Here is a 16,502-nt window from a genome sequence, read left to right on the forward strand (position 1 = left end):
CGCATCGATGGAAATCGGAACGCCGGTGCTGGAACGACCGCGGCTATGACGCAACGTGGCGCGGCTATGACGCAACACAATCCACTTTAATCCGATCCAATCCAAATCCAATCCAAGCTAAGCTAAGCTAAGCTAAGCCAAGCCAAGCCAAGCCAAGCCAACCCAATCGAATCCAATCCAATGCCCCTCGCGAGAGAGTTCGCTATCGGAGAGGAGAGGGGGTGAGCGGCGGAGAGCGCAGTTCGCGCGGCGAGTAGATTGGGGAAGGGGTGTGGACGGACAACAACAACGCCGTATGGAGGGACAAGGCGAGTGAATGAGATGCAGTCGCATCTAAAAAAGGTGATCGGACATCAGAACTCCTTCGAACAAAAGAAAGTTAGAAAATTGCCTACTAATGCGTAATTTTTTTCCAGCTTCTCAGGAGCGGTTTGAGGTCGATGGGAAAGGCGTTCGTCCTGCAGTGGACATGGTGGGCTTTTCATGGAGATGTTAATGCTCTACACCGAGCCTCTTTGCCGTCACTTTTACTGCCATATACGCAAATGCCTTGCTGGGAAGACGTTCTACCAGTGCAGCAGCGGAAAAGTCGTATATACCAATGCATGAAGGCCTCGTGTACTGAGCGCTATATATACACCGAGTGCATTTAAAGTTAGCTTCACTTATATACACAAAATAATTCTCAGTCGAAAATGACGACAAGAAAAATTTCTGCAGTTTGTCGTATTTTCGCGTGTCGTACTGTCGTCTTGTCGTATTTCTTGTCGAGTCGTGATTCTGATGCTTTGTCGTGTGTCGTATTCCAGTCCTGATTTTGATGTTCCGTCGTGCCAAAATTCCTGTCTTGTCGTGATCCTGATGTTCGATCAATAGATGCACACGGTTTGAATGTTATTGCCCCTGGTTAAGAGTAGCGTAAATGGCACTACTGTTGTAACTAGATGAATGTTTGTCGTTGAGAAAATTCACTTTGTCGTTACCACAGAAACGTGTGTCCTAATAACAGATGACTTTGTCGTAACACCAGAACCTCTGTTGTCACAACAAAGTTTTTTTTTCGTACGATAGGAATTCTTGTTAGGCTTCACCGGTATTCCTGTCGTGAATTTTAGACTAGGATTGCCAGTCCACCGTGTCACGTGTTTCTGTTTTCATTTTTATGTTTCCATTCCTCCTTTAAAAAAGTGGGGGAAGGGGGGGTAACTGCAGCAAAGTAAGCAAAGGAAGGACGTCTCGCTATACGCTGACGCGGATTGACCAGCTTTCTGCTTCGTAATTCGGCACGACGCACGCATTTATCTCGGGCACGTCATTCCGCGAACACACACAGTCGATTAGACGTACGGAAAAGAGAACGGGAAGGGAAGGGCGACGGAGCGCTTTTCCGTGTCGTCGCAGATTAATAACGGGGAACCGCAGTGTTTCCCTAATCGCGACTGAGAACTTCCATTCCATTTCCGAAAGTCACATCCGACCGCGCTCACGCACGCCGATTGCCGGATTGGCGGAGATCGAAGCAAAGGCCACTGTTTTATACCACAGCTGACGCATACGCACGCACACACTCGCAAGCTCCGCGGCAATCAGACGCAGCTGTCACTGATGAAACAGACCCCAGAAGTTATATCCCAGTCGGACTCATAAATATTAACCGAGTTTCGCTTCGGCCTCCTGCGTATACGGACGGTGGCAAATTTCGACTTTTCCTCCCGGAGGCAGAAACGAAGCATTGATATCGGACGCCGCCGTCGGAACCACGCGCTGTTTCGATGATGTATGGAAGATGTGGTGCGGCGAGCCCGCTGTTAAGCTTTTCTTTCTCCCGTTCGGCGCAAGAAGGAAGCCGAAGGGAAACGAGATGCAGACGTATTCGTATGAACACACAAACATACATTATTTGTTTAGTTCGTTATCCCGGGTATTTACGTCTCTTCTCTGAGCTGACGGCATCGAATTTCTAATCAGCTCAAATTTGGCTACAAAAAGAGCCTTTCGTTTTAGGAATGCAATACGAACGCTGTGTTTGTGACGGGCAAAGCGAATTGCTTCGAAGCCGGCTGTCGAGAAAGTCGGGCTCTATGTTTCCCGTATACGTATACGTCCCGCTAGGTATACACCTAATTCATTACTTAAGCCTTGGTGCACGTCTCGCGCAGCACAGTCCTAATGGACTGTGCTGCGCATGCGCAAGATACCGGCGGGTGTGACAATAAAATCGACGCCAGAACAACCGGATAAAAAAATGGCTGCTCTCATGAGGAAGAAGCTTCTGAAAAGGTCTATATATCGCAGTATCGTGACCATCATCTTCTTCATCATCGTCGTCGTCATCGTCGGAATTAGGAAAGTTGTCTGCCGATGTCCGCTGCCCATATATAGACATGCACTACACATGCATTGTATGGACACACATCAGCGAAACCTGCCGCGGGTGTCAAAATGAGGCTGGACAAGCGACGCGCACGTTGCCTGCCTATGCAGAACGCGGTTTTGTCACACGCCTAATTGGGCAGTCAGTCTGGCTCGTCCCACGCTTCGTTAGACTATCGGGAGCGCACGTCGGACATTCAGCTTCACTGGACAACCAGGCCAAAGGCACAGTCGTACAGGCAAGCAAAAACGCCATAATCTTTCTGGTTCTAAGCTCCGCCAAACTCGAAGGCAATGGGCAGAACAGCGAACCAGCGCCTCATTCATTACTCGGAATATATGCAGCCCTACAACCATGCACACGGCACAAACTGTCTTCCGTCCCAGCTTATATGCACCCACGATGGCCCTTGACCACGCATCGCCGGGTCGCTAGCGATATCTATCGAACATTAACGCCACCTGACTTCGTTCTCGCAGTATGTAGTGCAAACTCATGAGCAATCCCTTCTTGTGGAAGAGGATGACCAGCGAACATTTGTAGGGCACGACATAAGGCTCGCACGGAATTTAGGTATAAATTTTGCGCGGTTGAAAGCGGCTAAGCCAAGTTCGAACATTCGCGCCGACAGTGCGCACTGAACCCGCACGACACACAGACCCAGCTCAAGACACAGACACTGCTCAGGGCTGGAGTCGGCGCGAACGCGGGGGCAACTGCACGCGCTCGTGAGCTCTGCGCTCGCTCGACACCGAGCGCAGAGTCCGCGAGCATGTCCAGACCGGTCGCGCTTAGATGCAACCAGGGCGTTGTTGTATCATATTCTGCAGGCGCGCGCTGTTACTTTTTCCCTATATTCTTCTCTGTACCCCTCCTCTTGGAACGGACGAGCAGTTAGCCACTTCCACTGCGCAACCGCACCAGGCGATGGGTTAGTGTTGTAAGCAGGGCTAGTTGGCACTGTTCCATGGCGGGTAACAGCGCAAACTGGGCGAGAACACGAAAAGGGAGAGACACAAACAAGGTGGGTTAGTCTTTGTACCATTCTCCGATTGCCCGTCCCTCACTTTTTTTTTTTCATCCTATCACCCTCTCCACACTCCAGCCATTGAAACGAACGAGCGATTAGGCGCTTCCAGTGAGCAACCGCTCGAGACGCAGGCGGCTTGACCTTGACTGAGCTGGAAGGTCGCACGGACGCTAAGAGGTACGAGTGCTTTCTGCGTTCGTGCATAACCAGCTTCGCTTAAAAAGAGGAGCCAGTCCTGAAAGAGAGGAACCGAGAGAAGGGGGAAGAGTGCACCACTCACAGAGAATGTTGAGCTGTGCGCCCTGCGAGGCCAGCGAAAAGCCCGAGGAGGTGTTGGTGGCGATGCAGCGGAACTCGCCCATGTCGAGGCTGGGGTCGGCGCGCGTCACCCGCAGGTCGGGCCCGAGCTGGAAGCGGCGCGTGGTGTTGCGCACGGGCTCGTTGTTTAGCGACCAGTAGAAGGCGACGCGGTCGTCGTTGGACACGCCGCAGCGGAGGGTGGCGCTCTCGCCCTTGCGCACGAGCACGTCGGCCGGCTGCGGGCTGAAGTAGAAGTTGTCCTGGCAGCGGACGACGTCGTGGGGAGGGCCGACGACCAGGAGGAGCCACCAGGACAAGGACAGCAGGACGTTCGGCCGCTGCCACCTCCGCCGCCGCCTGCAAGGTGCTGCGGACGGAGGAGGAAGGGGAAAAGGGTCGTCTTAGGATAACTCACTGACTGATCTCTTGAGCAAATGTGTCAAGACCTCTATAAAGAGGGCCGGAGCTCTTCAAGACGGCTTAGTGGCTTTGTATAGCGCAAACAGACAAAGACGGACAATCACAGAAACACGTAACGGGCACAAACGGCTACTTACAGCCCATCTTCCGTCTTTCTGTGCTTGTCTGTTTGCTTGTTTTTTCCCTAGACAAAGCCACGGACTACCGACACCAGTTAGCCGAAGCCCAAACTCTCTAATATGAATTGGTGAGGCCAGCCGTGCTGGCGGCAGGGGCTTCCTACGTTAGATGGGGACTACAGTTATGTGGGGTGTACGACGTTGCATAGACAACAGTGAATGAAAATGAGATACAACGAAATGCTGCAGGCAAAGTTTGAACACAAAGTTTAAAAAGAAAACTGTAAACGTAAACGCCGAATAAAAATATCAAGAATATGGTACAAACAAAGGAAACAAGCACCTATAGTCATACACTGACGGCTCTGAAGTATTCCCGGACGATGGATTGTTTGCAAAAGTAGAGTTGGTTCAGCGAGTTGGTAAAAATTGATGCGTCTGGAAAGCACGAACATACATGACGGGGACAACTGCAAGGGACGACGACATAAAGCGGTGTAGTCATCCCTTGCAGTTCACCCTATCATATGTTTGCGCTTTTCCGAAGCATATAACGGACAAACTGATTGAGGATCAACAAATGTGCCTAGACAGGTTTGGCATAAATCCATCAATGCTTGTGCATGCGTAGGTGGATCGCTCGACAAAACTGTGTCCAGCCGCCTATAGTTACGCCCGACCATTCCCTGTAGAGTGACTAAGATGCTGGAAAGCATTTAGTGGCTACCGACCTCCCAGATACATTGAATTTGTGCTCTGCTATTTATTCGACTGATTGAGTAAGGTGAGTAGACAGACGTATCCGCCCACCATGCCCCAGTGCAAATTCAGCTGTCCGTATCATTTCAGCGAAGCTTATACATAGTTGCACGTATTTTTGTGCGCAGCACTTAAGCGCCCGCTCCTGTGGTTTCACGGCGCCGTCGTGCCTCGGAACTAAGGGCACGCCGAAGACAGACGCGAGAGTAGACGATGAAAAAAAGGCGAAAGTGTGAGGTGGAGGGCGGTATGCTGAGACGGCACGAGACATGGTCCCCCGCGGCGACGCGCTACGAGACAACACCATAGTAAGTATATCGTGCGTTCGCTGTTGAGGCGACCAGTTCGCGAGACGCTGCAAATGTGCGCCGTCCCCGACTGCAGTTCGCCCTGCGCAGACATCTCCCATTAGGGAGCATTGTAATCACCAGCCAACTTTTTTTATTACTGCGGACGAAAATTGCGTGTTTTCGAAGCGCGAGGCGCTGGAAAACGAATGCCCCAGTGTGTGCTATTAGAACGCGGTCACCACCGAAACATTGATTTGGACCTCAAGCTCGCGCGCCTAATCCCTTACCGTGAGTAGAGTAGTTATCAATAGGCATCATTTTCAAGATCACTGGAGTGTTCGTACGGTAATAAAGGTTTCACAAATGTTTGCCGCTGTGCGACCTCTGTCGGCCAAGTGCCTGCGTGTCGTCTCCTCCAGCTACTCGGGGCAGCGATCCCATCGCCAAGGCAAGTTGCCGTCCTCAATTTGAAATTCACTTCCATTCTGCTGTCGTAACGGAAACTTCACGTATAGCCCTGACTCAAGCTTCGGTCGCCACGCACTTTCACAGAGTCAAATGGCTCACAAATTTTTCTATTTGCGCCCAACCCGCTCTCCTTTAAGCAAGTCTCCTTTTCCGCTTTGGTAATTACTTTCATATAAAATCTGCAAAACCACAACATGACGTCGGCTGTACTTCGACCCGCTCATAACGCCGCACTGAATCCACACAGCTCAAGCTCAGAACCGTGCGCCTAGGTCTCTTTTGGCGGAATCCATAATCCAAGCGAGGAAGCACTTCGAGCTACCCCGCTTCCACAAACACGCCAGACGCGAAAGTATCTCCAAAATACCCCTGCAGGCGACGACCAAACCTGAAACGGCCCTGTTTAATAAACAGTCACGCCTTAAAACCTCGGTTCCGCTTTGCCCCAAAACCGTTTTTTCGCACGTTCTCAAGAGCTGCAAAGCTTTCCCGCGGCCCTCCAGAAAGCAATTCCCGCGGCTGCGTTTGAGTTCATCCCATCACGCCGGCGTCGGTCTAACAGGAATCATCATCGCGTGTGGGTATACCTTAGGGACGCGCGCTCTCCCCTCTACTATTCAAGTACCGACGCACGTGGGCCAGAGTGTGTATACAGTTATCCACGGAGTGTTTATAAAGCTGTCCTCTCGGTCTCAGTTGCCGCTGCCGCACCGCCCAAAGCTTCTGCTGACGTGCGTCGTCCAAAGGTCGTGTTTACACTACCGCAGGGGGCGCCTTATAACATCCGGACGCTGCCCTTTTCGTCGCCTCGTTTATGACTCCACGCTCCTCGCAGGTGGCTTCTTCGTATTTGGCCGTTAAGCACAGAACAAACTTGCACCACGCTCGATGCAACAGGCCCACCGCGCTAGACGCAGTGATTTACGGTTTGGTGTCTTATGTTTGCTTTTCTCCAGAAAGGGCGCGGACGCAAACACTGCTACATGGGCGGCACAGAAAGGAGTCTCAGATACTCCGTGAGACGTGGCAGCTACTCGCTGAAACGCTGCTACTTGAATCGAGGTAATTATTGGCAGCCAATAGCAGCGCGACGGACTGTCGGGAGAACAGATTCCTGAAGAACAATTATAGCGATCTCCACTGCGGGTTGGTTCCCTCCTTGTACTACGCAGCGAGCTTGGAAAGCACGAAACCGTTAGACTACTTTCGTTAGATCGTAATTATTCCCATTTTTAGCACTTTCGTTTCCATGAGCAATACGAGGCCGCACAGAGAACGAACTCACGATATCTCAAGAGGTGCATGCACACCGACCGACGAGAGACGACTCAAAGTAGACCCAATGTAAAAAAAACTTCAAATTTCACACACACACACACACACACGCGCGCGCGCGCGCGCAAATTTATTTTTTTACCATCATCATTATCATCACCAGCCTATCTACGCCCACTGCAGGGCAAAGTCATTTCCCAATATTCTCCAATTACCCCGGTTCTGCACTAACTGCGACCAATTTATCCCCGCAAACTTCTTGATCTCATCTGCCCATCTAACTTTCTGCCGCCCCCTGCCACGCTTGCCTTCTCTGGGAATCCACTCTGTTACCCTCAATGACCAACGGTTATCTTGCCTTCGCATTACATGCCCTGCCCACATCCATTTCTTCTTCCTAATTTCTACTAATATGTCCTTAACGCGCGTTTGTTCCCTGACCCACTCCGCTCTCTTCTTGACCCTTAATGTTACACCTATCATCTTCCGTTCCATTGCACGCTGAGTCGTTCTCAATTTAAGTTGAACCCTCTTAGTGAGCCTCCAGGTTTCTGCACCGTAGGTGAGTACTGGTAAGATGCTGCTGTCATAGACTTTCTTCTTCAGGGACAATGGTAGGCTGCCATTCATTATCTGAGGATGCCTGCCGAATGCACTCCATCTAATTCTTATCGTTCTAATTATATCTGCCTCACGGTTGAGATCCGGGGCCACTACTTGGCCTAAGTGGATATATTCGCTTACCACTTCCACTGCCTCGCCACCTATCTCACACCACTTTGCTGTCCCGAGGATATTGAGCATGACTTTAGCTTTCTGCGTATTAATTTTCAAGGCAACTCTGCTTGTCCAGTGCTGTAATCATGCTTGCAATTCGTCCTGCGAGTTACTTAGCAAGGCAACGTCATCAGCAAATCTGAGGTTACTCCGGTTTATCTAATCAGATTTATTTATTAGCTACTCAAATTTATTTATTTATTGACACGCAGACAGCGTGGAGGCTTCCCCAACCTTAGCACACACTCCTTGGAGTTCCTACCCACGCATCGACACACGGCCCCTTCCACCGAAGCCGGGTGGTAATTTGGCCCTCTGGCGGCTGGCGGAAGGAGACGGCGCCAGGATGCTTCCTCCCACAAATCACGGACACACAGCCGCAGTAGCAGTAGCAGCAGCAGCGTCCGACGCCGAAAAGGAAAGCTCCCCACTAACAGCGTTGTTTATGAAACCGTCCCCGGCGTGGCGGCGGCGGCGGCAGTGCACGCAGAGAGGGGCACCCCGCGACGGGGATACGGCCGGGATCTGTGTTTACGCAGCAGCGGGGGGTGGGGCCAGACTGTGTACACACCGTTCCAGCGTGGTGTGCTCGGTGCGAGTGCGCGCCATGCTCCGTACACACACTCTACGCAACCCGCTACACGTGTGTGCCCGGCCGCCAATTCGTACTACTCCACTCCTACGGCTGCCTTCTTCGTCCCTTCTCGCAAAGAAGGCACCGCATTACGATCGGTTCGCTCTCGCCGCCGGTGTATATATACAAGCCACCTGCAGTACAACGACGGGTGGCCCAGCCAGGCGCGTAGCCAGGATTTTTGTTCGGGGGGGGCTAAGATTGTTCTCGTCCCCCCCCCCGAACAAAAAAAGTGCGGTAGTTTGCAAGCGCCCTTAAAGGCTATGAAGATAAAATACATGTTTGGTTCATTCAAAAGTCTGCCTTGTCCCGATATCAATGATACCAGTTTTATCGCAATCTTCAAAGAAATAATCAAAATATTAAATTAAACGTTTGAAGTAATGGCGAATCCCCGCCCACTTTCCGGCGGCGATTTCACTATGACAGTTCAGGATCTTGTTGGTACGATTGGCGCCCAACGACTTAAGTCACCGCCAAGGAACATGATTGCGCGATTGTAGACGGGCCTCCATTGATCTTATCATTTGAATTCTAACGTGGAGTTAACACACTCATAACTACGCGTTAGTGCTAGCCTATATATATACCACTCCTGCCGATATCACTTCACTGCAGCGCTAAATTTAAAAAAATTTGACATTTGTTGCATTGCTTCGGTTTAAAAAACGCCTGTGATTGGAATGGAGCTGTGCGAGTTACCAAAGGCTAGTTGCTATTCAATTGAACAAGGTTGTATTTTGTCTTTAAAAGGCCCTTTAAGGTTCTCTCATGATATTGGTGTTGATTATGATTCTATTTGTGCCAGCTGAAGTTGTAAACTGGGCGGAAATCCGCAGACCACGTGGTACAAATCTCTGCCCGTGATACGGGACGTAGATTGCACACACAGGAACCTTGTGCAGGCATTGCATTAAACGGCCATAGTTTCATGCAATTACTTGCTTTATCTCAACGTGTGGAGTATGATAGGTGTGACAACCGCAATAAAATGACGTAGGCCGTAAGAATTAGATTTTTTTATTTAGTTGTCCTTGTCCAAAATGCAAAATAAAATGTTTTGCGTACGCCTGCACAGTAGCGGCCAGTGTCAGGCCAATGGAGCTAATTCTGTGCAGTATACATCGATTCTATGCACTTGCGTTATCTGTAGCGCAGATCTTATCTTTAAAAAATGAGAGGCTATGAATTATACATACAAGAAGCGTTATATCTCTAGCAATAATTTTAACAAATATCAACCCTAAACACACAGACATCATGCGCAATAACAGCGCTGTTAAGCACGAAAATTACATGAACATGGCAAGATTAGTCCACACCAAAGCGTAATAATTCAGCCATTGGTATTTGTTAAGTCATGCCAGTTTAAATTTGCGCTTCTGTTTTGAGTCTCAACACAGTCCATTTCGTAGCTTCTATCAGGTCTCCGGGCGGACATGAGAAGCTTGTGCTTTGTAACATAATGGATCTGGTTTACATTTCGGCACAGCCTAAATGTAGAGTCTGCTGTAATGAGCTTGGTGTTCTCAAATAGTTGCATTATTACCTGTCAAGTTTTCAATGCTTCGTGCATAAATGCCCTATAGTCGGCCTGAAGGCGTGTACTATCCAGTAACTTTTCTGGAGCAGCCACCCCATTTAGTTACCACTCCTAGATGAGGTAGAGCAAGTCACTGCAAAGTTCACCATTCGATGCTGTATCGAACTTTATATTTAGCAAGAAAAAATAGTAACGCAAAGACGACGATGCCTGACCGTACTCTTGCGGTTAGGCATGTTCTGTGCAATCTGAGCAAAATATTGCTGTTTTGAATTTTGTCGTGAGATCTGAGGAAAGAGTTATAATGCGGTCCTACCATTTTGGTTTCAAACTTTAATGAAAGGAAATACTTTTTTAGCTGACGCGTGCACTGCCATTTTTCAGCCGAGTACACACTGCCGGTTTTAAAGCTAAACGATAAAAAAATATCAGTGCATAAGCATGGGTGGCTCTGGAATGTATAGGGCGCACATGAGTTTTGTAGTTTTTGTTAGAGACGCGGGAAATGGAAATTATGTTGGTAATCTCCTTGGCCCACCAGAAAACGGAGGATTGGGCAGCTGTGCAGAGCCAGCATGACCTTCGGGCGTGGTTCGATGCGCGAAACAAGTCAGCATTTTGTTTTCCGGAGTGCACCAAGAAACCATGCGCATTGGCATGGCCCTGTATACAGAAAGACCAAAGACTACCATGCTTCAGCATGAAGCGGACAGTAATGACATAGTTAAACTATTTCCTTGGTTGACAGCGAGCGTGATGTTGAAACTGAAGCATGGTTTCAGGCTATACGACAGGATAGATTGGCTAAAAGTTGCAAAGTTGTTTACCGTGATAATTCCTCGGTCATTTCGGTTACTTAGGAAATGCTGACGATTGCTCAAAATGTCCTTCATGCAACATTTTAGAATGTATAAGTAGCAGTTGTGGATTCAGGAAGAAAGACAACAGCGCGCACCCGTATGTGTGTGTGCGGGGGGGGGGGGGGGGGGGGTGAGGTGAGCGGAGGAGGAGGGCGGAGGTGTGCTGGTGCTCTTGAGGGGGCCTGCTGTCTGTCGCCCGTTTATTTAATTAGGAAATTATGTTGTCTTGCACGACCGATTGAGCCTTGAAAGAACGATACTCCTGCGTCCACAGAACTTCAAAGAAGGCCAGGAAGAGTTAAAGGAAAATTCTACCAGAAAGGCACGTTCGTTTCTTCGCCACCAGTACGAAGGTCCTTCACTTGCGCTGTGCACGTACGCTGCTATGGGTTTAAAATTGGGTGTAGCAGTCGATGCACGCGTAGATAATAAACGCGGTAACAAAAGTCCCGATAACGCGCACACAATGCAACAGCGGCTACATCACATGGAGTTTCGTTCCAGTAAAAGCAAACTATTAAAACTGCAGCCAGAACAAATATATTTTTCACTCTTCATGTACTGATACTCACGCTGACCCGATACACTCTGAGTAACCCTCTCCAACTTCGTGCATAATAAAATATTTAGGCGTTACAGGAGTTGAATTTACGTTTTCCCTCATTAAAAATCACCTATCCGCTCCACCGTGGGCGCTTTTAACAACCAATTCAAACGCAAATACTGCATTCGGAATAAAACGAAATACACAATTTTAGCTCGCAGATGCAAGGTACTGGGGCATCGTATAAATATAAAGAAATTATTATTTAAATATCAGAGAATGCATAACTGATCTGCACTGCACAACTGAACGTACAATGCAACCTCCATCGCCAAAAGACATCAGTGATCATGGAAGGATTAATCACTGGAAGGAAATGACTTACAATTCGAGGCCTCTTTTGGGTGTTGGCACTTGGAACATGAGCTTCTCAAAACCAGGGGCGCTTCTATCCTCGCGACATATTGCCGTTGTGTTTCAGGCCCTTAATATACACTGCTCTGGGCAGCCGCCGTCCAGAGAAAAAGCGGCCGTGGACGCAATGGAGGGGCTTTAGTTGTGATCGAGGTAGAATATGGCCACGTGATCGTTGTTACTCTCGCGACGTCGTCTGCCTGTGGCAGGGCTGGTGACCGCGGTGCCTTCACATTTAGGATAAAGTCTGGGACTGGCTCGGGGAGCTGCAGCGCGCCTTTTTTGTCGAACCGCTGTTCTCCAGTTTCCTAGGTTAGGGGAGAATACCGCCGAACAAAGCTGCGTAATCGCAGGGGTGAAATTGATTGTCGCAACATCGCCGTCGGAAGGGGACACTCAGTGCGCGCAGTCTGAGCCCACACCAACAAAACCCTCCCGGGCTCGACAGAAACGTGAAAAAGGAAGAATGAAGGGCTGACGCGAGGAAGAGGGGCGTACCTTGCTGTGTGTCTCATTCGCAAAGGCCCTTTGCCCGCGCACGACATTCATCCAGCTAAACTGCATGTTTCATTCATTACGTAGCCCCATCGCATTCTTCAGTTACCTTGCACGAGTCTTGATCTCCCCTTTTCTAGGAGATGGAGCGGCCGTGGTCAGCCACCGCCGCGTGCACGTTGTTCTGCTTAACATACAAAGATCGTCTGTTCCCTTACGGGCCTGCATCGTACCAGTCTTCAACCATCAATGACCGGCGGTCCCTCTTTTTTTTCCCCGCGAGTTAGTGCGGACCACTCCTTGCTTCCCCGGCCGAGTCAATCTCCTCTGCTGAGAAGTACTCAGCCGGCCTATTATTCTCTGTGTTGCCACATGTCTCGCACAAAGGGACACAACGCATGCCTGTGTCGTCCCGTGCGCTGAGCTTACCTGAAGGCGCCGTGGCTTTCAGGGCTGCCCCCCTCCGCAATCATCCCTCAGCGGTTCGCACCCTTCAGGGGCTTCATTTTGTCACGGCCGGACTCGACTCCCTTTCCGCAGCGCGGAAAAAGAGTCGAGTCCGGCCGTGGTTTTGTGTAAACACCCTTGCGTAGGGCAGACATTGAGTCGTGAATGCTTCTACTAGTGGCACTTTCAAAGGATATGCAGCTTTGTTCGCAGGCGACGTACCAGGCATACAGGCAGACCGGCGACGGCCGGAAAAATTTCGGGGGGGGCTGAAGCCCGGTCAGCCCCCCCCCTGGCTACGCCACTGGGCCCAGCCGATAAGCTGCACGAACATTATAACTCCGTTAAGCGCAGTAAAGAAGACACGGGACGAATGAGATAAGGACCAGCGGTACTTACAACTGAATTTTAATAACGATGAGGCGGTATATAGGAAAAGAAAACAAAAGAAAAGACAAGTTGCTCCTTACTTGTAAAGAAGCATGCGTATACGCCAGACGGGACGGTGCCTCAACACTCGCCCACGTGAACACTGTAACAAGGTACGGAAAGGCAACGATAGTAATTTGGCTACTCATTACCAAGAGTGCGACGACTGCGAGCCTCTGTACGATGCGTGCTCCGTCATATTTCGAGACTCTAAACAGCGCACACCAGATATAGTTGAGGCCGCGGAAATGCAGCGGACAGGTGACTGTGTCAGGAAGACGTCCATATCTTTAACCACGAAAGAGCTGGTCTTCTTGGATAAACATTTATCACACAAGCGTGCATGACGGGTGCGTGGAGGGCTGCGCAGTAACGTAATAACTTCGTAGTCATTCGAGCGTGTTTGTCTTTTCTGTTAACACGAAAGTTTTATTCCGCGTTTCACGAAGATTTCACTTACGTCATATACGTCACGGAAATGACGCCAGTTCAACGAAGCCGGTGGCCTGTAAAGGGTGCACCGCTGCACACAGAGTCTGCTTGCGGGAAAGCAACCATCAGTACCAAAGAGTACGTTATACTTAGGGTTGTTCGTTTTCGGGTTTTATATTTTAACGCGAAAGTGTTTTATGCCAGGATACACCAGGATTTAACTGACGTCATATATCCGTCACGGAAATGACGCCAGTACACCTTTGCCGAAGCGACCCGCCAGCAGGACGTCGCTCGCCAGCACAGCCACAAGACAGCCGCCGACCCGCAAATCATATTCAGCTGCAGATTTCGCTGCACATATTCCACTTTCGTGTTTTACCGATTCCTATTACAGAAGAATCATCCATAGTTTTTTTTTATTTACATGTCCCCGTGTTATTAAAATTCAGTTGTAAGTAGCGCTGGTCCTTGTCTCACTCGTACAGTGTTTTCTCTACTGCACTTAACGGTGTACCAACTGGCTTGTACTCGTACCTTCTGCACGAACATTCCTGGTCCCTTATCTGCATCGGTAAACGTTGAAATCTTCAGATTTGCACACTTTTAATGTCCACAAGCAATTCGATCAGCGACTGGTGGCTTGGACGGGCCGCGGTTACTCGACGACACAAAGAAGAAACAATAGCTTCAATATATTTTTCTTCGCCTGTTTCTCAATGTTGGGTTCGTGAAAATACGAGTGCCCCGTGAACATGAGGCAACGATGGATCACTTTCCATAAAGTCGCCATCTGTGGTCTCGTTAACCAACCGGTAGTGTAGAGACGCTATCGAAAGTCGTACCCAGTTTACTGCCAACGGTAGCACCAACAGGAACGGAAGTTTGAACCCCGATAGCACGACAGTAAACCCTCACTGTAACGAAGTCCTCCGCATAGCAAACTGAGTTCGTTGTAAGCGATAATTCGTTAAAAGCAATCGTTAATTAACTATACGCGCAGCGGTGATTAACCGTTAAACACTTCGAATGAAACGGCAGTTCGAACAAAGCGAATTACTTGTAACGAGAGTTTACTACACACGGACAACTCGCTGTATTTGAAGGCTGGTAGCGCACGCAGGGGCCGTAATGTGATCTGATCGGCAAGGCCATCGGCGCGAGAACTCGCTCAGAAACACACTCAAGGTGCCTCGCACTACGTGAACGACGAAGCGAAGCGAAACTATAGTCCGACAGTTCATGGAAGCCGCCCAGCATGAGCAAGGTTCTTCGAAGCGAGAACTGGCCCCCCATCTAGATGCAGCCATTCAACTCCCTACAAAGGACAGTGTCTTCACACACAACTTCGCAGTCTAAGAGGAGAAAAAAATTGGCACAGCTTGCACTACTGGTGCAAGGCTGGAAAAACGGCGGAGCTGGGGGTGGACCCAGCTTCTTCAGGTTTTGCTCGGTTTTCCGATGTCCTTGCTAGTAAACGATGTCCTTTCTCAGCACTTAGCTAGGCTAAGTGCTGAGGGGTGAGGCCAAGTTCAGCCGGATTTTACACCGCCGTTCTTGTCGGTCCCCCACACTGACAAAGGTCCCCCACACCGACCCAGCTCCTTCACCCAGGGATGAAGAAGCTAGGTCGACCCCCCATTCCACTGTTTCTCCAGCCTTGCACCACTAGTACAAACTGCGGCATTCTTTTGCGTTTTCGTAGCCAAAGAAAGACTTATCACCGCTAAAATATAATCGTAAAGGGTGCGTGTACGCATATGCCGATTGTGCTCACACTCGAGCAGGCCCGAAAGCCGGCTTCACTGCTATAATACCCTATCTCCGGTGGTGCACTCTTTAAAGGCGGCGCGATTCTCTTTATGTTTTTTTTTTTTTTTTTTGCCAACGCCAGCGGACCAAGATCGAGCTTAAACAGCCCCGATGTTAGAAATCGCCAGACGATATATCAAAACCGATGCGACATACAGCGCCCCAGTGCTGCTGTGTCAGAAATTGTCAAACACGAATGGTCAAACACAAACTCAAATCAACACACGTTGGTAACGGTTGCACCTGCGCAGAGGACTGAAATATTAAACGGCGAAAAAAAAAAAAAGAAAAAGAAAAAGACGAGGTTGCCTCTGAAGGCTCCGCTCGCATATATGTTTTCGTTGAGAGCCATTGAGGAGGGCTCTTTCTGCGTCCCGAACTCTTTCTCGCAATCTCCGTAGTTCCGTTTCATTTATGCATGGCATCCTTAACGGTGCGAGGGCCTTACATAAGGGGGGTGGGGAACAACAAATACTCTGTGAGAGCGTAAAATTTGATGTAAACAAACAATACACATTAAATGGACCCTGCAACTCTTTCGATAAATGCTTTCACTCTTTCCTTCGCGTCCGGAACCACTGCGAAAGCTACAGTTATCGCCAGCACGGAGCGGCACTGCGTGATTTACTCGTCGCACCAGATACGCCCTCCGTTTCTGCTGTGGTTTTGTGGCTTTATTTTTAAAGTTGCTATCGAAAATCGTTCATTGCTGCAACTGAAGGAAAACCGGTCAACAGCCGCCACATGGTCTCAGTGAAGTAATTCTAGCCTTCGAAGAACGTCAAGACCGGGAAAGAGAGAAAAATCTCCTGAGCGAGTTTACAAGTTATCTGAAGGGCATAGAGCAGTAATTCTTGGCTGAGGTACTTTGCTACCCTCTAATCTAAGTACTGGATGTGTTGGGTGACTATGTCGTGCAAGCATTAAAGGTTTCGAAAAAAACGTTCAAAAAGTGTTGCAGGGTTTTTTCAAAGAGTAATAGGCATGTGTATGGTACTTTTGGCAACAACAACAAAACATGCATATGCTTGAACTGCGAATGAATAAGAACTTTAAGAGAAAAAAAAAACAATTCGGCGA

The 16,502-nt window shown here is 49.3% G+C and overlaps 1 protein-coding gene across 1 annotated transcript in view; it reads right to left on the minus strand.

The window, feature by feature from the left end:
* Positions 1-16,502, minus strand: part of LOC144149890 (inactive tyrosine-protein kinase 7-like) — a 183,753-nt gene that overhangs the window by 128,716 nt on the left and 38,535 nt on the right. Inside the window, exon 2 of the mRNA XM_077681619.1 lies at positions 3,685-4,071. Within this exon, the coding sequence (XP_077537745.1) occupies positions 3,685-4,071 (387 nt within the window). The remainder of the gene's footprint in view (positions 1-3,684; positions 4,072-16,502) is intronic.

Source organism: Haemaphysalis longicornis, unplaced genomic scaffold, assembly GCF_048455015.1.
Source record: "Haemaphysalis longicornis isolate Haplotype H1 unplaced genomic scaffold, Haemaphysalis longicornis Haplotype H1 scaffold_8, whole genome shotgun sequence".
NCBI lineage: Eukaryota > Metazoa > Arthropoda > Arachnida > Ixodida > Ixodidae > Haemaphysalis > Haemaphysalis longicornis.